This window comes from Colletotrichum higginsianum, chromosome 9 (assembly GCF_001672515.1).
Source record: "Colletotrichum higginsianum IMI 349063 chromosome 9, whole genome shotgun sequence".
In the NCBI taxonomy this organism is placed as follows: Eukaryota; Fungi; Ascomycota; class Sordariomycetes; order Glomerellales; family Glomerellaceae; genus Colletotrichum; species Colletotrichum higginsianum.
The window spans coordinates 401499-422835 of NC_030961.1; the positions used below are offsets into that span (position 1 = coordinate 401499).

Consider the following 21337-nt stretch of genomic DNA (forward strand, 5'->3'; position numbering starts at 1 on the left):
ATCTCTCGGCTCCGACGATGGGCTCCCCAAGCGAATCATCCGGTACAGACGCGGCTCAGGGCCCCATCCCCCTCGTCATCAACGGAAAGGATGTCGTGACGGAGACGACGTTTCCAAAGGTCGGACCCCTCGAGAACAAACAGATCTGGACCGCGTCGGCCGCCTCCGAAGCGGACGCCATCGCCGCCGCCGACGCGGCGCAGGCCGCGTTCCCGGCATGGTCCAAGACGAAGCCGTCACGCCGCCGTGACATCTTCCTCCGCGCGGCCGACATCATGGACAAGCGGCGCGTCGAGCTCGGCGAGTACATGCGCCAAGAGGTCGGCGCGAACCAGGGCTACCAGGACTTCATCCTGGGCCTGGCCATCGAGGGCCTGAAGGACACCGCGGGGAAGATCGCGGATGCCTGCACGGGCAGCGTCCCCGACTCGATCCACGACGGCATGCGGGCCATCGTGTACAAACGCCCGTACGGCGTCGTTCTGGGCATCGCGCCCTGGTAAGTCCCACGAAGCTTGGAAACGCCACAGCCTTCCCTCCCCTCCCCTCCCCTTTCGCTAGCCTCAGGGCAGGGATTCTAATGCATCGCAGGAACGCAGCCTACCATCTCGGTCTCCGAGCCGTGACCTTCGCACTGGCGGCGGGCAACACCACCGTGCTGAAGGGGTCAGAACTCCTCCCCAAGTGCTACTGGGCCATGGTCGATGTCTTCCGCGAGGCCGGCCTGCCCGACGGCTGCCTGAACCTCGTCCTCCACCGCCCGGAGGACGCATCCGCCATCACGAACACGCTCATCGCCCACCCGGCGGTCAGGAAGATCAACTTTACCGGAAGCAGTCGCGTCGGCAGCATCGTCTCCGCGGAGGCGGGCCGCCACCTGAAGCCGGTGCTCATGGAGCTCGGAGGCAAGTCGAACGCCGTGGTCCTGGCGGACGCGGACCTCGAAAAGGCCGCCCTCCATTGCGCCGTCGGAGCTTTCATAAACGTGCGTCCCTACTTCGTCGGACTTTGAAGATGTGTGCCCGGTGAACTGACAAATAAAGCAGGCCGGTCAGATATGCATGTCGACGGAGCGCATCTTGGTTCATTCCTCGGTCGCGGAACAGTTCGAGTCCGCTTTCAAGGCGTCGGTGGACAAGATATTCGGCTCCGCCCCGGACACGCCCATGCTCATCACTGCCGGGTCGGTCACTCGCAACCAAGCCCTCGTGCAGGATGCCGTGTCAAAGGGTGCCAAGACACTGGGTCTCTCACCCGAGCTGGACCAAGGGAAAGTCCCGACTCAGATGCGCCCCGTCATTCTCACCAACGTGAACCCGACGATGGACCTCTACGGCGGCGAGTCGTTCGGGCCCAGCGTCTCCATTTACACGTTTGAGACGGAGGATGACATGGTCGAGCTTGCCAATGACACGGAGTACGGGCTGGCTGCCTCCATCTACTCGGAAGACCTCCGGGCGGCGTTCCGAATCGCGGACAGGCTTGAGTCTGGCGCTGTCCATATCAACTCCATGACGGTTCACGACGAGTTTGCCCTGCCTCACGGAGGTGTGAAGAAGAGCGGCTTCGGGAGGTTCAACGGGACGAAGGGCTTGGAGGAGTTTCTCTACTGCAAGTCGGTGACCTGGATGGAGTAGGCATGATAGAGCCGTAAGAGGAAAACACGGCGCAAGAGGAAGCAGCCGACGTCTGTTTGTCATGTTCACCTCAATGGAATTCGAGAGGTCGGCAACATGTGCAGTATAATAATCATCTGCTTGTTTGAGCATACTTCTACAATCTTTTGACGGCCCCCTGCCAAGTCAAGACAAGACGAGCAGCTTGATTAGGTCTTACCGATGTCACCCACAAAAGTCTTGCCGGTGAAGGTCACTATGTTATACACAAATTTATTGAGGTTAGAAATTACGCTGGGCTATTCCTGTACATCCACAGGGAACTTCGGGATGGGATCCGTCCGACTCGGCGTGCATGCATCCTACCCCATCGTCACCCACCATGCTTTTATAGATATTGTTGTCCCATGATTCCACCACATACGACCATACCCACTGGAAAACTCGGGATCCCGTCCGCTCTCCCATAGATAAGCCAGTGAGGGCCGGATTAGTAGTTGAGTCGGTGACGATCAGCGAATACCTGGTGTTGTATGTCTTTTGCTTTTTGGAGGCATGGAACGAAACGACGTCTGACTTGAGAACAAGCTCTACTTTTTTTGATGTTGTGTTTCCCTTTTGAATGTGCCTTTTTGAATGTGTCTAGTGTGTCAACAGGCTCGCCCCTTCTGGAAAAAATAGCCCATCACGCCCGGACAATTCCCTCGTCAGTCAGTGGCACGACGAGCGATGTCCGTCATTGTAAAGACGCGGATACTGGCCCCAGAGCACTGAAACTGATCGTGGCAGATAGAAAGATGTATAGGGCTGTTAGGAAGGTATTTTCTAAGGCTGCAAAAAAAGACTAGAAAGTAGTATATTAACAAAAGACTGCCTGCAGCAGTTATATATAAGACTAATAAGGCGCCTCATTAACTGCATTGATTTTGATACTCTAAATAGCTTTGATAGTTGCAAATAGGTAGTGGTTGTAAATAGGCTGTAAGCACCTGCTTACGCGGGTGAGGGGTTGTGTCAGAGGCTGGGTTCGCACAGAGTAAAAGAGTTAATAATAATGCCCTCAATAGACTGAAAAGTAGGTATAGGTAAGGGTAACTATTCCAATCTAACCTCCTTTATCCCCCTAGCTTCACTGGAGGTCCTTAAATGCCTCGCCAGACTATGGATATGCCGGCTGATCCCTGCATACAGGGCCACCAGTGCCCCCCCATGTGCCCCTTAGTCATCGCTCCCTGACAGGTTGCCTGAATCTCCACCACCGCGGCACGAGTAGTGCCTAGGTTCTGGGCTTGATTTCCCCATGTGATGCAATTGGCATTGCGTCGAGGAAAACCACCATTCCAAGGTGCCATGAAGTTGTACCTTTAGCCACGAGAGGCCCTCAGTAAGGTTTGGTTCTGAAAGTGTCAAGGCAGACACGAACAGCCTGCGGCGGTACAAAGAGAAGCCAATCCACAGATTTTGAATGCTGTACGCTTGAATAGGATTACCCAAGCTATCCAAACGAATCTGACCAACGCACGACTGACGGCCCTCGGGAAACTTAAGAAGCAGCCCGATGATATGCCGTCTGCCGTCTATGTACCGCTGACAGGGTACAATCGTATCAACACAGTCAAGACTGGCTGCAGAATAGAAGTAAGGCTTGGAAAGGGACGATATTGGATTTTGAGACAAGGGTTGGTTGAGAGTGATTGAACGTGAAGGAGGCACTGGTTTAGCCGTTTCGAAAGCTAGATGGAACACCATTCTTGGAGAGTGTTCATAGAAAATTCGGCTGCCCCTCTCTTGGTGTGGAAGATCAAGCAAGGTTGACTGAGGCAATGGTTTTGTTCTTGGTATGAACCGAGGTCCAAAAATAGCAAGACGGCCATGGGTTGTCTTGAACTGGAGAAAAACATAAGTAGAGTTTCTTTTGGGATGATTGCAGGCTTTCTTACGATCAGAGCTGACCCTTCGAGGAACTGGGAGAGATTCCAGATTTCGGATATCTTTTCTCCCTTCTCGAGAGGAAAATATAACCAGATTCCCTCTTCATGGCGATTGTAGGGTGCGAGATCTCCTCCTGTGGTATGGGCATGCAAAGACATGATCCCAACAGTCCAAAACGCCGAATAGGCGATGACGTCTGGTTCATTACATACCAGCATTGACAGCTTAGCCGGTGGCGGGCCTATTCCTAGTTGAACCGATCGAACGGGTCCCAGAGCAGGAACGGACCACAAAGGATGATTCGCACGAGACTCAGTCTCCTCGTTGTCTAGTGCGATGGTACGTAGCTTAAAGCCCTGTAACTCGTTAATTCTGTACATGATAAGGGAGCAAGCACTTACGTCCGTTTGGGTGATCAGCGTTTGGTCATGGTCACACAGCCGAATAACCCTCCACCAAAGACCGTCACGTGCCTTGATAGACGGAGCCTGGAAAGAGCTGCAAAACAGGATCTTCGTCACGCCAAGATAATTCTCCGCGATGAAGACGGAATCGATGGACTGGGTGAGGTCAGGGGTAAAGATGGACTCTGTGTGGTCATCATCGCGTGAGTTGCGGAGGGATGAAATATACCGTCCTCCCTCGAAATGGATGAATCGGGCCCAGATTTCGGCTGAGAGGCAAATGCGAGAGCTGCCACTCCCTTGGTACTTCAGCAGGGTTTGGGTGCATTCCGCAGCGTATCGGTGCAGGGTTGGGCCCTGAAGAAGGTGCCTTGCGATCTGGAAACGAAGTTCCTGGGGCAAGTGTGGCTTTGCGTGCTTCAACACTGGTGCTCTTGACGCATACTGTAGACAGATCCATCTGATGCGTCTCGCAATTTCGAAGGGTAAAGGTTCGTGTTGGTATGCCAAAGCCTTCAGGAGCACCGCGAGTGATGTTGAGGGGACTTGGTTGGCACACTTGGCATGGCAGCCTTTTGCTCGCCCGCCCGAATGAGAGCATTTCCAACGGCATGGCTTGAAAATTGCGTCCTGTATGTTCGACCAAAGTATAGCATGGTACATTACTCTTGATTGTTGTCCGTCATCTTTCACTACATACACATAGGTCAATAAGCAAATCGCGGAAAGGTGTGGTGAGTGCAACCTACTAACAACCATCCAGTCGGCACATTCAAACTCGAAGCCGCATAGGCCACATCGCGACGGGACACAGGCTAAGGCCATCGTGGGGTGACTGAAATGAAAAGTGAGTGAGCAAAGAAAGGATCGAAGTGGGGACAGGCTACATTTTTAAAGCGTACTGGTCTGCTAGCTAGGGAGGGAATTGTTAGTGTCCAAGCACCAGTAGGTAGTGTGTCTCAGGCTGCTAAGAAGGTACTCAAAGTACCTACCTTACTGAATCAAAGGGCGTGTGAGGGCGCTGTGGTTGATTGCCGGTGTGGCTATTGTTGGCTACGGGGGGTTACGGGGACCCACCTCTCCGCTAGCCACCCACGCAACCCCGCTGTCACGGCGCCGGCAATGACGGCCCACCCCACCCCGACCGGTGAACTTGAGCAAGGGCCCATTTCCCGAGCAATATGTCACACTTAAGGCCTACTCTATCTACATGACGGATTGGCCCCCTTAGCTGCAGGACATTTACCCACGTTGTGTTTGTCGCATTGACGTGTTGAAAATGGGCACAAGCTGGCAATAGAGACAGAATGTTTTATTGATGGAGGAGTGTTCAGTATCCTTCCTGAAAGGAGACGGTTAGGGGGTTGGGCTATCTGCTTAGTCAAATAGTAGCATATCGGTAGTACCATAATCCGAGAGCGGGGTTGGGCTAAGTCCACGTGATGAGATACCCTTACGCTATGTATTTAAATGCCCTCAATTGACGCCTGATCAGCCCAGGTGGGCGGATATATGTCGGCCCGAAAGATGAGTCTCCCACCCGTGCATCCTCTCTGTCAATTTCTAGATTTAGGTCCCGCGGCATGGAAAGTATCAATAGTATTAGTGTTATACATGAGTAGCTAAGATAAATTACATACTACTAGAGTATAAAGACTTTTCTTCAATAATCTTGAGTTAGGTAGTAGCTAAGACGTTGACTGTATTAATAAGGTTGTTCAACTTCTTATCAAAATATGGTAAAAGTATCAAGGTTATCCTTAGGGCGTCTTTAGAAACTTGTTACGTTTAGGTCAACTACCTTTCTTTGCCTCTGGAGACACGCTTCTAGGGTTGAAATCAAAATTCAACCCTCCACGTTTGCCAAAGTTGATTCTACTACATGAGCTGAACAAGCTAGGACATGCCTTACCCCGCACTCTTCTCATCATGTGCGTTCTGCCACCCGCCACAGGTCCTCATCAAGCGTCAGCTGAGGTTAACTTTATTCACACGGCTGTTTGTGGCTTGCCGCATCCATCTCGCATAGGTACACCGCCTCAAAAACCCAAACCTGGGTCGTTGAGGTTATCACCGATGCGTTAGGGAAGCATGATTCGTAGCTCGACGGGAACAGCATTGGCGCAAAAATCCTAGCTAGCCTAGGTGGCTTCGAGGATGTAGGTCAGAATTCGAGACTAGCCTCCACACGTACACTAACAAAGCTGAGACGGCTTCGATCTAAAATGGTCTTTTTCAGCTTCTGCATACGCCGGGTACGAGATGGAAGATATAAGGCCCAGTATTTTCCACGGCGTAAGATTATTTCAAATGGGCTCCAAGCTTCCAACAAGCTACAGATGGTCAAAGTCTCTATCAATACGCTGTCACCATGAAGTCCCTCTTGATCCTTGGTCTTGCTACTCTGTCCCTGTGCACTCCCACTCCATCAAACTCAAGCCCAGTTGATCCCAAAGACCAGGAGATTGGAAAACGAGCAGGAGCTGGTACGTCCGAAACGATTTCCTGCCTTGGCCATGTGCTCCATCTATTGAGCTTGAAGAACAAACAACCTAACATTGCGGAGTAGGATCACTCACCACTGGCTACTGGTCCTGCACCATACCCAACGGTGCAGTTTACACCAGGGGGCAGGACGTGCTGAACGAGTGCGGCTCCGGTTTCAAGAAGCAGTATTTTGTCATTAACCCCCGCGACAATCTTCTCTCTTGTCAGCTAGCAGCAGGCAAGTAACCGTCCCCGTCCTCGTCCCTTTTCACAGCTCGCCCCGTCATCTTCCTGTCGACAGCCTTCTCCCCTATGTAATTGCACGGTATCCTGGCTCTTCCAACGAAAACAGAGCAATCATTTTAACAGGTACGCAGGCTTCACGCATGATTCCGTCGAGAACGTCCTGAACGTGTGCGGGTCCACCGGGTTCGTCAAGCGGTACAGGCTGCGGAAGCCGGCTGACAAGATCGAGGCATGCTCGGTCCCGAGCGACTTTGTCTTCTCCTCGGTGCGGTCCACGCTCAATGTGTGCAGCACCAACGGCTTCGCGCCCATATACACGCTGCGGAAGCCGGCTGACAAGATCGAGGCGTGCTCGGTCCCGAGCGGGTTCACCTTCAGCTCGACGAGAAAGACGCTGAATGTCTGCAACTCGAACGGGTTCGCCACCATCTACTATTTGCGGACGCCGAGTGTCGGCCTGAAGGCGTGCAGTGTCCCACGGGGATGGGGATCCAGCTCGAGTGAGAGGGTGTTGGGTGTTTGTAGTCCAACGGAATTCGCGACGCAATACACCTTGAAGAAACTGTAGTCATCTTCGCGTGTTGGAGTTTGACAGAATTGTTGCGGGTTCTTCCTTGCGTCCTCTGCCAGTTAGGCTACCTTTGTTCATGTAGAAAAGGGTTTCAATTCCATTCTCCACGTGTTCGAGCGCCAGTCAAAGTCCCCTCTCCAATTCAACGACTTCAACGTGGAGCCTCGTCCCATTCCCGAGTCTCAACAGCGGATAGGCCCTCCATTAGAATCAATCTGCCTCGTGTACCGGCCGGTTGAAACTTCATAGCTTTTTCGAAGATGGAGCATTGGCCCCATATCGTGGGCAAATATGGCGGACCACTTGACAAGTCCCATGAGAACAAGTGCGATATCGATCTGTCTTGGAAGTATGCGTGTATCGGGGAAGCACCTGGACTATTTTGAGGGTGACTCTTGGCCGAGCATTGAGATGCACCTAACCACTGATTCCTAGCCACCGGTTCATTGCGCTCCTCAGGGTCTGTATGGGTTTCGCCACGAAATCAACCAGTTCGCCTCCAAAATGGGCCTTTTAATCTCAAAGTGTCCCGTGACCCTCTTTAGCTTGACTACTCTGGCCGGCCGCTGGAGTTGGGCATCAACGGTCTTGATACCCCAAACTTCCATGGGCCTGGCTAGCAACACCCCCCAAAAAAGATCGCCAGGAACTGTTCGCCACGAACGGCGACTTCGGCTCAGTTTCCGCAGGTCAGAGGCTCACCTGGGCCGCGTATCGGCAATCCCCATCCTCTTCAGACTTCAATATGGGGCGGCGACCCAAAAGAACGGTAGCGTGGGTCGATCTCACGAGCCAGGGAGAGAGACGGCAGAGGATGCCCTTCGAGAAGCTCTCGAGAGCCCCTGACTGCCGTACAAAGTGAGTACCGGTACATGAACGAAGGATAGATGACACAGGGGGGAGGGCGTTGAACCTCTCAAACAACTGTGGCTCCTTTGGCTTGTACGAGATTTCAATATCATCATGGTGGACTACGTGAAGAATCCCCTTTGGTCTCCCAAACAGCAACCGACTGCCTTATTTGGGGCCTGTGTCTGCATAATGCACAACTGTCAGTCAACCCCGTACGCATGATTTCGCGATCCTTGACCACTGATCCACCGCCGGTCTTTGAACAAAGCCAGTCACCGACGCCATCGCCACCGCCAATTTCGGTGTAAAAAGACAGCCACACCAATCAGCCTCGACAATTCGGCCTAGAAGGTCCCGATAGGTATCTGTGGATTTCTCAATTACCAATCAACAGAGTCAGCCTGGGGTATGTTATGTCATTAGTGTACACTGCCGATGGAGGGGAGGTCTCCGCCTCTGCTCGCAGGACTCGGTACGACAGCGCCGTTTCAAGAGCCTGTAAGATGTCCGTATCCATACCAGGCAAAATGGGCAAATCTGGGGCAATGAACCCGCCAGCCGGTGTCACTTCTCACCGATGCAGACGCAGGCATGGATGTGGCCGGAGGCGGCCAGATGCGTGAGCGGCGGCAGCGGGTGGAAGACGGCCCAGCGCGTCGGCACGAAGGGAAGGGAACGCAAATCAATAAGCAGCCACGCCTTCTTTCTCTCATATTCCTGTATGCTGGGCAATGACTCAGTCGACGGAAATTCGGAGTATTCGTGATGGCCGTCTCGCGCACCTGATTCGCCGTCGGATATCTCACCACTGGCTGACGTTCATCCCCAAAGCGAATATGAAGAAGCTATCACGACTGAACGTTCCATGGACTAACCTCGCGTGATGACAATGAGCACTTGAACGGATCATGTGACGGGATCGGCGACCAGGGCCATATCAGCTCCGACAAGTTACCGCGTCTTCGGAGACACACGTCGTGTTTTCATGAAAGGCATGTATACATGTAAGTTCGTATCTGTACATGTACAAGAATCACGAAACCGAAGGGTTGAGCGGGGTGGTGATTGACGATCGACTGCACCACCACCCATCGCTAATACACCACACGTTTCTAACCACTCGCCACTTCGGGAGCAAAATGGAGATGAAGGCAATGTCCACGCCTCGTCAACTTACGTTACAGCGACCGGACGGAGACGGGGGGGCCTTGCCGCGGTGTTTAATGAAGACCGCCCCAGAGAGGAAAAGGAGGAGGCCCATATCGGAAATATCGCCTGCAATCCCTTTACGAAATCAGATTCCGGATCCATGCCATTGGGAACGCCGAGATGGTCAACCGGGACTCGATTTACTCGAGATGATTGGATCAAACCTGCCACCCCCCTCGGCGACCTGGTACGCAACAATAATGGCGCCAGCCCATGCATGCCAACCCGAGCCACCCCGAGCCAGGCTGTTGGGTCTCTGTGATAGAGACTGCCCCGTTGGCTAGCCGGGGGGGGGGGGGGGGGGGAGCCAGGAGGATGTTCAACCCGGCATAGGGTTCACAAGCGTTGTGGCATGAAGGACGATGAGGAATGATTCACACCCTGTCCTCTTAATCATTACCCTGCTGGTATTGATAAAAGAGAAAGAGGAAAGTGGAAAGCGGAAGAATAAAAATCGACAAGAAGTGAATAAATGGATGAAAAAATTGAAAGACCCCGTCGCTGCCTGCTCCAGAGGAACGGAACGGCCGGTCAAGATCCACGGCGCTATGTAAGCGAAATCCACGCGCAGGGCAGGGTTGCCCGAAATTGCACGCCATCCAAAAGTGCCACGGCCATTCGTTCTCGGATTTCTTTGGAGTATGGATCAAAGCAGGAGACGAATAGCCCTACCGAGGCCGGTGGGAACTATCGACGGTAGAGGAAAGAAAGGGAAAAGTACGAGGTTGATAATAAGAAGGGGGAGGAGGCGGAGGAGGAAGAAGAAGAAGAAGAGGAGGAGGAGGTTGACGATAAGGATGAGAGGAGGCCACCGATGAGGCCATGCACCAGCCGATGATCGTGAGGTCGCTTGGCGCGCTCGACTGCGGAAATCTGTTTCAGAGCTATCAAAAGTCCGGTTGACAGCTCATCAACTATGCTATGCTACTAAGCCGCCCTGTCTGGCGTTCTGACGAACAGTATCTCTGCATCAGCATCACAGGAATAGCCTTGACAGGGGGGACAGAACCAAGTGCCGTCGAGAGGGGGGGCATGTTCTTCAACCCGTTCTTCAACTCTCCCGCTAGAAGCGAGCTAGAAACCCAATCAACCACTGAAGAAGTTGGAAACCCCGGGTGCTGGTTAGCCAAGGGGTCTCTTCGGCCTGACTCGCCAGCGGTCAATCTCGCGACCCTGCATGCCACTCGTGACAGTTGATGGCGGGGCCCAAGCCCCTAAAGCCCTGGACGCAGCTTGACCGGTGTGGAGAAGGGAACACTCATCGACATCTCCTTGTGGCCAAGGAGGATTTACATGACGCCCGCACCACCGAGGCCCCTTGGAAAGTTTAAACAGTCTAGGACCGGGGGGGAGAACATGACCTGGCTGTCGAGGTTTCTGCGGGTTTCTACGGATACACATGCGGCGTACGAGATACACCAATGCCCTGTCTGCTCGGGCGTATGGGAGACCATTGATGGTGTTAGTTGCGTGAGCATCGGAAAGACTGTTGTCGACTCTATTTTGATTACAACGGCACACTACCTATGGATACACCTTGTCGGTATGGATGGCGCCAGCGGAATCCTCCATCCTCTGGGGCAACGAACGACATGAGACCATGATGTATGTGTCCGGTATGTGCCGCCAGAACAGGCCGCCTGCTTCCCTCTCCCACACACGGTTGGTTGCTCGGGTCCGGGCCGAAGCACATGAAGGGGATGGGATGCGGGCTCCGTTCGGTTCGCCATCAAAGCGCTGACACACGCGCGCGCGCAGAGACGAACTCGCAGGCATCGTGGCAGCAGAGAGAGAGAGAGAGAGAGAAAGCATTTCCGCTGGCCATAGCGGCGGTTTTCTCAGGGCGCAATGCAACCCTTTTCCCTCTCACGCGAAGCACCGCCTGCCGATCCCGATAAACGTTCGTTTCGAAGCGAGCGAGGCGCCTACGACGCCTACAACGTACGATCGAGGGACGTCGTCGTCGTTTGTCGGGGCGGAAGGCCGACGTCGGCTCCGCTGGGGGACGCAAGCGCTGAGGAAGCGGTGGCTATGGTCACCAACCAGCCTGGTGCGCCTACAACAATACAATTTCGGACAAGATGCGATCCCCCAAAGTGCGTAGAAGCAGGGTGCTGCAGTCACGGACACCGGCCGCTGCCCGCCGAAAGTCAACATCGTGAGTTAACGCCCCCTCCCCCTTCCCTTGACGCTTGGCGGCAATCTGCAGCCCTGGAAGACGTTTAGGAGGCGAGCGTTGTAACATGATTACGCTACTTGTCTCTTCGTTCTCGCGGCATCGGCGAGATCGCCGAAGAAACCATAAAAGAACAAGGGCTAAGGCAAGATCGAAAAGAGGTTTAAGTCACTGGGGCTCAAGCTTTTTCGTTTATGAGGGAGGGTAGGGGGGGAGGGAATTTGATCGTTGCACGTCGTGCCTACTTACAAATAGTCTCAGTCTTGACAAAGGGACGGGGGACATGGGAGGGCTATGGGGGCGATGGGGGGGCTGTGGCAGGCGGGCTAATTTGGCCTTCATCAAGAGCCGGCACGCTCCCGTGCAGGCTTGTTGAGTCAAGCACAGCAAGAGTCGAGACTCTTTGAAAGCGATTCCGGGAGCCAAGGGGTGGTTTCTTCTGGTTCGAGGAAAAAGCATCCAGGCTTCCCTCCCACCTCCTCTTCCTCCTCCATCTCCTTATCCTTCTCCCGAGTGTCGACGAGACGGGCCCATTACGAAACCGACGGGCGTCCTCCCTGTTGAGGACGAACCACACCTCCATCCATCCATCCATGATCCATCCATCCGCGGTGCTACCGCTACGGGGCCGGTCGGCAAGCCGCCGGGGCGCACGGAAAAGGGTTGGCACGTCCTGCTGGGGACCGCCGTCAACAAATAAACAGTAATATGGCATCCGTTGTCACCCGTTCGGCGACAGATGGATGACGTTTCCACGTGGTGGAGGGATAGCCCCGTCGGACAGAGAGCTAGCCAGCCAGCTGGCGGAGCTTGCGGAGCGGATTCGCGCGCGCTCGAGAGAGAGAGGGGGAAGGAGAGAGAGAGAGAGAGAGAGAGAGAGAGACAAGACAAGGCGGATGTGAAACGGTGCCGAAGATGGGACAACGTGCTTTTGGTGACACGGTCAATGGCTCTGTGTGAACGGTAAAGCTGGTTCTCGTGGGAGGGGGATTGGGATTTGGACCTCCTCTTACCCCAGCAAATACGGGAGGCTCATCAACGGCACCCCCAGTGCGCTGGGAAGATGTCGTCAGGCGCCAAAGTTGCGGTGACCTTATCAATCTCCTTCGGAGATGATGCTATTCCCCGGCGGATGTTTCTCGCGCAGGGGGGGAAAGGATTGAAGAGGAGGAGGAGGGATGACCAAACTGCCAAAGACATACTAGCGCCGGCACCTTGAGAGCATCTTCAAACCGCCGACAGGGCCACCACCAGGGGCGCGAGATGGACAAGTGCGCCAACCGTACGGGCTGTCCATTGTTTCGCCTTGACAGACCTCTTCTGCCTGGTGATCGTCGGGGGGAGGGGGAGAAGAGACAGGGGCCAAGCCACGTGCCGTGTGACTATGTCAGAAAACCTTCGCAGCCCCATCGATTCGGTTGAAGAATACATCGTAAGTAAATAAAACACAGACAGCCCTGGGCTGGACTGTCTGTACCGGGGCCCTGCAAGGCGGGCGTGACGCATGAGGCATGCATAAATCTGGACCCGAGACATGCAGCTAGCTTGTATACAACGGGCGTGAGATCCAAGACTGGGCAGACACTTTTTTTTCTTCTTTCTTCTGCCCTCTTTTGCTTGCCTCTGTTTTGGTTTGGTTACATTAATCGGAGATTTTTATTTTCTTCATTTTCTGTTCATGATGCGCAAAACTCAGTCAAAGGACGGGCCAAAGTTTATTTGAAGTTGACTTGTCTGTAATGTTGTACCTCATCTTCTTCACGAGACTCGTTTCCCCGGAGAGACCTCATTTTCCAGCGACTCGTTAGGCGTGGGAATTACCCGCTTGACTCGGGCCCCCCCGCGCGCATGCGGGCGTTGTTACGAGAGACGGCAGCAGCAACGCCACGAAGAAGGACGGCAGTGTGCTAGCAAGGGGGGGGGGGGGGGGGGGGGGGCCTCTCCATCTGAACTTGGCCCGAGGACGGCATCTGCCGGGCAGTATGGTGCTATACCGTATGTATGAATGAATGTATGTATGCATACATGTGTGTATGTGTGTTTATGCAATTGGTCGTGTTTATCGAGGTGAAGCCAAGCGCTGAGTCGGTGTTGTACACTGCAAAACCCTACCTTCACTATCTATTGTACCCTTGTCCCACTGCTGAGCGTCTCTCCAGTGTAATATGCAAGTATCTTTACAACGTCTCCCATCCCCATCCCGACGCAGGTGCGGGAGGTTTAGTATTCATCACGTACCGTGTTGTTAGTAGTGTAGTCGGCAGAGCCATGCACAACTGTCTCCAATTCTTTTTTACCTTTGCTCCAGGCATGGGCGCAAGACCTGCCGCCCCTCAGTCGGCATAATTCACTTCCATCATTGCTTCTCTCCCCCCCTCTCTCTCTCGGAGCCTGCTCCTCCTTTCTCCTTGATCGTCTCGTTCTCTCGGCTTTCCCTGTCGGTCGAGGGCCACTTGAAGATTCATACCTTGTACACACACCCAGGCCCCTCCACCCAGCGAGCACACGTTCTCTGCTTCCACGATCCCTGCAGGCCCTGCAGGAAACCGAACAGTCATGTGCTGTGGAAGGGGCCGCTGTTGTTGACTGGTCATATTCATCGCAGGTAAAGCTGCAAATGAGAGAGGGAGAGAGGGAGAGAGAACAACAAGAGCAAGCAGGCTCCAATGAGAGATGGGAAACGCGCCAAACGTCCAGGCCAAATCTCCAAAGAGGGGTTAGCCTCCTACTTGGAGAAAACTCTCTTTTCTCTGCACATCCTCTTCCGGCATGGTTCGAGGTCTAGCGCAGACTCCCCCCCTTTGGGCCAGGGATTGTCACCATACAGCGGCATTCATGTTGTCACCGGCCGATTTTGCGTGGTCGGTCTGCCCTCCCCCCCCCTCTCTTAGTGTACTATGGTAGACTTCCAGACGGAGCAGAAGAAGCGGTAAACAGTAGTGCTTGTAAGTATATACGGGGTACACAAATACATCAATCACCAAGGCACACATTACAAAGGACGGGGCCTGTTTCGCCATCTCTGCGACACCCCGGGCGCGCGGGCTGGCGTCCAGAGCCAATTTTGGGAGTACCTGTAAGACAACTGCCCTATGGACGGTAGAGCCATCCATGCCTGTACATCGTATGCAAGCCATGGACATCTGGCGCGGGGAGCATCGTCAGGACTCGGGGGGTCGAGATAGGTCGTGACAGGAGCAGAACGCTCGGAGCCTTCACGGTATCCGTACTCTACTTGTACACATAGTGACGCCACGTATGGTTTTTGTTCCTGACCTGAGAGGCAGAATTGCGAAGCAGACCGGGCGCGAGAAGAGACCGGACAGCACCCAATCCAGACCAGACCAGACCAGACCTCCCTGACCGAGTAACCGATGAGAAGGAGAACGGCCAGACGAAGGGTGCCGGGGTTTTGGATTCGTACCTGAGAAGGTGAACCAGAGGCCACTGGACGAGGGCTCTCCCGAACCACTCTACGCCACGCACGCCACTTGGGCTCTCGGGCTCTTTGGCCACTCCCTCTCTCCATCCCGTCTGGTCCATACGATGTACATCGTATGTCTGACCGGCTTGTCAGCTCGCTGGCTGTGTCCATGACACTACTACTTGCTGTGCAGATTTGTCTTTCTCGACTTGGATGAAGGCACACACTCTCTAATACGGCAAAACCTACGCACACCCCCCTTGGATCCGGCCTGAGAGCCAAGGGATCACCCAGGAGCGAACAAGCCTGATGAAGGCTCTCGTGCACAAACACACACCCGTTTTTCTGCCCGACCCGCCTGGCAGTCTTAGTTCTTGTCAGTGGGCAAAAGGAGCCGGACTAGGTTCCACGATGTACGTGCTGGAGCCCGGCAAGCAAGCGACAAGGGGCATTCATGCTTCTGGGTTCTGGGTTCAAGGGGGGGGGGGGGTTTGCTCATGATGCTTGCTGGTCGAAGCCCACTGGCCCGCCAGTCTGGTCTGGCCTTTGACACACACTCTCAGTCTCTCCCCCCCGTTGACCTCGACATTCATCCTACACCTCCGAGTACCTGTCGACCTAAACCTTGCACCACCCAGGGATTCTTTCTCTTGCGTGGGTTCCCTGAGCGCTGTCCACTGACCGACCCGGCGACCCCCCATCCTTTCTACCTACCTATTCTCAAGGTCTCCAAGCCGCCTTGGGCTATCTATATACAGAACAGCAAACCGCCTCGCCCATCCCGCTGAAATCCACACCACGAACGCTCGTCTTCAAATACAGAACGCGCCCGCCCGCCCCTCCTCATCTGGCCCAGCTTGCCTCACGACGACCTCATCCACAGCCTTTTTTATCTTGTCTTTAGCATTATTATTATTGTTATTATTTGTTATTCGTGTCCTCAGCTACGCGTCGACAAGTCGGACCATTTTACCATTTCACTTGTCACCACTACTTTTATCCAAACATTTCCCGTCCGTACGAACTGTACGATATTCGGGTTCCCACCGCCGTTCCTTTACTCGAACGCCGACTTACACCCGCAAGTCCCCGCTGTCGAACCAGACACCCGTCCTGCAGTCCCCCCCCCGATCAAAAAACTACAAATCTCGAACAACTGAACATGTGCAACTATACACAAGTATGTGTGTCCAAAGATTCGGCTTCGCATCTCGCGGGAAACGAGGCTGACTTTTGCCCTTTTTGCGGTTTGTTTCCAGAGAGAATTCCGCTGCAACCACGTTCGCTGGATCGTGTCTCGCTGGTGTCCGCTCTACGCCCGCACACAACGACGCTGCCCTCCTCACGTCACCCACTGCGAGTACAGGTACGTCGGGTTGTCCCGATATCCATCCCCTCCCCTCCCCCCCCTTCGTCTTAGACGACTTGCCTAGTGTTATCTGTCGTCTTGCCAAACAGTAACTGACTTGTGTGATTCAACAGAGGAAACGAAGTCTGTGGTATGTCTTCCCCCTACTTTCTTCCATCTTTTGCCCTCTGCAGACTGGCCTAGTCTCTGCCACGTTTGATTCTCGCTCTGCCCTCTCATCTTCCCAAGGCCGACAGGGGTCTTCTGTCTGCTCTATGGTGCCACGGAAAAGGACCCCTCCCCTCCCCCTTCAGCACGCTCCACCCAACTCCAAACACCTGGGATTGGGGATTGGGACCAGCATGGGAGGAGGAGTGGCCAGCGAGATTTGGCCGGCAAACTTTGTTGCCACCAATAGCGGCAGAGACAGCGGCAGAGACAGCAGCCCGCGCGCCCTGATGTGGCAGAGGATGCGGCCTTGTTCTAATGACGGACGACTGACACAAACCTCCAACCACAGGCGAATGCAAGCCCTCAGCACCCATTGTCTGGGAGAGCATGATCAAGCGCAACAACACGCCCGTCGGCCTCTAGATAAACACGAGAGAGATGGAGTGTGACAGCGAGGAAATGTGTGTTCTCGAAAACCCGCGCTCACTCACGACGAACCTGCACTCGGGGTCTGCTTCTATCACATCTCGCATCTCTGCCCACCGACCCTCCGGCCTCCCGGGACCACGCACATGGAGAAAAATGTCATCTCGCTCATATTTCCGTCTTTCCCACCCAACCCACTCTTTCTTCACCGGGGGGGAAAGAGATTGGGAACAAGAAGGACGCACTTCGTCACAGCCCACAGAACTATTATAACCGAGACTTGGGCGGGAGAAGAGGGTTTCCACACCGGTCAAACCACGCAACACCACCATCAGGACCAACATTCCTTGGCTGCGGAACGGCCTAACCCTGGCCTTGTCAACGGAGCTGCATCGCACTAACGTAGCGTTCCGTGAGGGGTGTCTAACAGGCGACTCACTCAAACATACCATACCGGCCACGAATAGGACACACTGGACGACAAGGGTGAATACCTGAGAGGTTGAACTACCAGAGTGTTGACCAGGAAAGAGGAGGGACACGGAAACCGGCTCTTTCGGTTTTTTTAAAAAAAAAAAGAAAAGACGAACAGCGCAACAAACTATGGGGAGGGAGATGCCAAACCTGCATCTCCACCAACGGGGGGGCGTTTTAAGTGGTCTTTTTTTTTTTCTCACAACTTTTCCCCCCATCTCTCTTCAGCAAGGGGGAGTTTTTCGGGCAAAGCATCATCATGGAGAGGGGTGTTTACGGCGCAACAAAGGGGAATCGAGCATTTTCACCATTCAAAAGAACCGGGCAACAAACCAGAAGAAACAGCGACAACCAGCGAGTTTGGGGGGGTTGTACATTGTACGCGAAAAGGACGCACAAACCACGACGGAACATTTTCGCCACAGCGAAACGGGCCCAGACGGGAAGAGCCGCGAGGCAATGGAGCGAGGACTGGAGGGACGGACTTTTAATCGACATGTTAGTCCACCTGGTTCGGGGGCTTTCCGCCGAGGATGGTGCCGGGCCAAGGACGGCGCTCCCCGGTCCAAGGAAGATGGGATAGCCTTTCCCACCACCACCACCACCACCACCACCGTCATCATAACAGTTAATGGACGGCGACGGCGACGACGACGACGACGACGAAGACAACCCATCCCATCCCTATTTACACCGCCCAACGTTGGCCGACATGGCCCGCGTCAGGCTCGGTTCTGGACCGTTCTGCCACCACCATGATCTCCCTCTCTCACACACATACATCGTACACCGTACACACAACGCACCCAACACATCTACAGTACAGATGTCGACATCCACACCAAGGCGAGGACTGTTGCAGCAGTCTTCTTCTAGTTTTTGTTTTCCCCTTTTTTTTTCTTTTTCAAACTAGCCAAATAAAAAAAGCCTTTAAGTGTTCAAAACAAGAAGAACACCGTTTGAAATCGGGGGCGTTGGGGAACAGGGTGCGCGGGGACCAGGAGTTTGGGTTACTAGCACACATAGCAGCAGTCTTGCCCACACCGGCACAGGGAGGGGGGGTTTCCATCAAAGTTTTGCGGAGTTTTCACTCCTCCCCCAAGTGTACATCGTATATACCTAGTTCAAGCATCCGGTTTTCCATCCTTTGTTCTCCTGAACGTCCCCCTCTTATCCAACATCCGGACCAACCTAACCCAGGCTGATGGAAGAGGGCGCTGTGTCGCGTTGCGGTGGTGGGTGGGTGGATGGGGAGGGCGGCAAGGAAGAGAGCTGAGGAGCAAACAGGTTTCTGTCAAATATCAAGTAGACACCCCACACCTCGTCATATCAGAGTACAGTTAGAATCGGCGCCAGTGCGTCCAAACCAATACTTGGAAGGAGAAAAGAGACAATTCAGATGCTCCGTACATTGTACACCTACCAAAACTCGAATCACCATATTGCTACGTTGACTCTTCCTTTCCTCTCCTCAACCCCCTGCCTCGGGTCGGTAATAATTCCTGACGAAGGGCGTGGTACCTGTACGGAGAGTCAGTTCTTCTGCAATGGTGGTCTTTTTCTGCATTGAGCAGTTTCACAAGCCTGCATATCCGTACACGATAACCTTTAGCCTCGCAGCCGGTACCGGTGCCACATGCACGCCCCAGGAGATGTGTCCAAAGTGCCGTGTATATGTATGTGTTAGTCGTGCTGCTGCTGAGTTTGTCACCCACCAGGCGCCTCACAGGGTTGCTGCTTGACGGCTTAACGCACAGCACTGGCGACGCGGTGTGGATAGGGATTAGGGTCGCATTGGCGGACAGGGGTAGCAGTTGTACACTGGCAGATCAGCAGCAGCAGCAGCATCAGCAGCAGCATCAGCAGGTTGAAGACGTAAGGAGGGAACTGGCCGGTGAGGATATGGCGTGCTGTGATCGGGCGCCGTACGGTTGGGGGAGGCGGAACGGCTTTGTTGAGAAGTGACAGTTGTGGTGACATCGGGCATCTCAAGGCTCTCGAGCTGGCACTGAGCTGTACGGTACTCAAACGTGTTGTTCACTGCCTCGTGTCTGTACGTTTTAGCAGCGATTAGATGCAATGAAGACACGCTGACGGGCCATCGACCATCTTTCGCGTGCCATTGCCGCCCACCCCCGGTGGTCCCCAACTACATTGTAGACGACGGACGGGGAACAAGACGACGCCATGGTGAGCTCGGTGAGGAATTAGGTGTGGACCGCCGAAGCGCAGGGGGCCGGTCCCCTGGCACAAGAGCTCTGGAGAGGTGGTCCCGTTCGCGGCACCGACACCGAGAGAGTGGGTGCTGGCGTGGGGTAGAGCAACGGTCAAGGTGTGTGTGTGTGTGTGTGTGTGTGAAAGAGAGCCAAAGTGAGACCACCCAAGCATCTCGCTCTCCTAATGCTACTAATGTTGCCCCTTACCAGCACGAGAACCCGTCCGGTTAGGCTTCGAGAGGTCTTGAGGCTGCCCGTTCCGCAAGCCACCACGCGTGCCCCCTTTCTACAGTGGCGCCGTGTCTCGAACATTAGGAGGGGGGGGGAGGGAACGCCAGCCCAACGTGGGAGGTCCTCAACGTGGGAGGGGATACGGAGAAGTGAAGTGAGTGGTAGAAGGTGGGGGCTAGTGCCCTTCTAGCGCGTGCGAAGGAGTTGGTCATCTGAAGTTTTTTGACTGTTTGTTCACCTCCCCGTCCGCGTCCCGGTCGAGCCGTGATAGGTAGAGGTGGGGGATGGGTTGTCGTGGGGTGGTGTAAGTGATTGATACTGGTGGTGATTACGGGCTAGGGTTGGATGGCCGGGCTGGCTGTCCATGGTTGGCTGTCCGGGGAATGGACGACGGCACATACACACATACACACAGACACACGAGACAATCTCGGTGGCTGGCAGGCAGTCGAGATGCGCTGGTGGAGGGACAAGTCGGGCATCGTCCAGCGCCAGCAACGCACATGAGATATTGGGAAGCCTCGTCCGGCAGCGATGCCTTGGAGACGTGGACGTCAGGTCAGGCACGAGGGGACGCTTATTGGCGTGCCTTTTCGGGCGCTGGTACGGTAACGGTACGGTAAATGTCGTGTCTGTCTGTCTGTCTGTCCGGGGGTGCCTCCTTTTACAGGGCGGTCGACGGCGGCTGGGTGATGGCCGAGCCACATCAGAGTCGGGTATTGGGGCTTACTCGACACACACGATTACTGTCTGTCTGTCTGCTTCATGGACGACGCATGTAAGATGGTGTAAGTCGGGCTGACTGACTCTCACAAAATGTGACTGACGACCGCCCTGCTCCCCGCCTGAAATGGGAATGGGCACCAACGTGGCCTACCAGATCTTCGTAATCATGCCGCTCTCGCTCTCCTGCATGTAGTAGGCCAAGCGACGTTGACAATGACGGGTGCGGCACTGCAGCTCTACACTACCTACCACTTGGCTAGCTTCGTCCTGCTGCAGCAACGCAAGCGGGCCATCATTTCGCAGCTTGGCTCGACTTGGACGACCGGTGAGGTTGTGGATCCGATCCCCCCCCCCCCCCCACAAACTTTGCATGTGCAAACTGACTGACTGACTGACTGACTGACTGACTGGCCGACTGGCCGACTGTCGACCGAACGAACTGGTTTTTGGGCTCGCCAAGCTGGCCTCGGGGGAGTGAATCCCGTCGTCAAACGGACATGAGCAGCATGTCAGCCACCAACATGTGCAGCACTGTATTGGGGACTTTGCTGGCAAGGAAAAACGATCCCCGCCCGCACCGAGGCATCCCCGGGGGGGTAAAGAGATGGAAGGGGGAGGGGACGGACATGAGTGACACGTCTGGGTAGGGCTGGATGCTCGGCGCTGCACCGTTGCTTTTGTTGCTCCGGATTTGCGGTGCATTGCGTGTCTAGCACAGACTCAAATGACGCTCGACTGACTTTCCAGTTGACCCTGCACCATGCCGTTGAAGAGGGGGGGGTTTCCTGGCGTTAATCAAAAATCACCCTTCAACAACAAACCATGTGA

The 21337-nt window shown here is 54.5% G+C and overlaps 6 protein-coding genes across 6 annotated transcripts; 4 read left to right on the plus strand and 2 right to left on the minus strand.

The window, feature by feature from the left end:
• Nucleotides 1-17: 17 nt before the first annotated feature.
• Nucleotides 18-1637, plus strand: CH63R_12372 (Aldehyde dehydrogenase; the record flags this gene model as incomplete). Its single annotated transcript, XM_018307346.1, has 3 exons — nucleotides 18-499; nucleotides 592-985; nucleotides 1047-1637. 3 exons carry the CDS (start codon nucleotides 18-20, stop codon nucleotides 1635-1637), a joined length of 1467 nt encoding a protein of 488 aa, XP_018151763.1.
• A 1197-nt stretch (nucleotides 1638-2834) lies between these two features.
• Nucleotides 2835-4777, minus strand: CH63R_12373 (uncharacterized protein; the record flags this gene model as incomplete). The annotated part of the gene is made up of 3 exons (XM_018307347.1): nucleotides 2835-3503; nucleotides 3557-3904; nucleotides 3950-4777. 3 exons carry the CDS (start codon nucleotides 4775-4777, stop codon nucleotides 2835-2837), a joined length of 1845 nt encoding a protein of 614 aa, XP_018151764.1.
• A 1546-nt stretch (nucleotides 4778-6323) lies between these two features.
• CH63R_12374 (uncharacterized protein) lies at nucleotides 6324-7253 on the plus strand (the record flags this gene model as incomplete). The annotated part of the gene is made up of 3 exons (XM_018307348.1): nucleotides 6324-6438; nucleotides 6522-6662; nucleotides 6817-7253. The coding sequence occupies 3 exons, from the start codon at nucleotides 6324-6326 to the stop codon at nucleotides 7251-7253; spliced, it is 693 nt and encodes a 230-aa protein (XP_018151765.1).
• Nucleotides 7254-7760: 507 nt separating this feature from the next.
• CH63R_12375 (uncharacterized protein) lies at nucleotides 7761-8102 on the plus strand (the record flags this gene model as incomplete). The annotated part of the gene is made up of 1 exon (XM_018307349.1): nucleotides 7761-8102. The coding sequence occupies one exon, from the start codon at nucleotides 7761-7763 to the stop codon at nucleotides 8100-8102; it is 342 nt and encodes a 113-aa protein (XP_018151766.1).
• An 8525-nt stretch (nucleotides 8103-16627) lies between these two features.
• Nucleotides 16628-16859, plus strand: CH63R_12376 (uncharacterized protein; the record flags this gene model as incomplete). Its single annotated transcript, XM_018307350.1, has 2 exons — nucleotides 16628-16745; nucleotides 16786-16859. The coding sequence occupies 2 exons, from the start codon at nucleotides 16628-16630 to the stop codon at nucleotides 16857-16859; spliced, it is 192 nt and encodes a 63-aa protein (XP_018151767.1).
• A 2260-nt stretch (nucleotides 16860-19119) lies between these two features.
• CH63R_12377 (uncharacterized protein) lies at nucleotides 19120-19724 on the minus strand (the record flags this gene model as incomplete). The annotated part of the gene is made up of 2 exons (XM_018307351.1): nucleotides 19120-19387; nucleotides 19432-19724. The coding sequence occupies 2 exons, from the start codon at nucleotides 19722-19724 to the stop codon at nucleotides 19120-19122; spliced, it is 561 nt and encodes a 186-aa protein (XP_018151768.1).
• Nucleotides 19725-21337: the final 1613 nt, after the last annotated feature.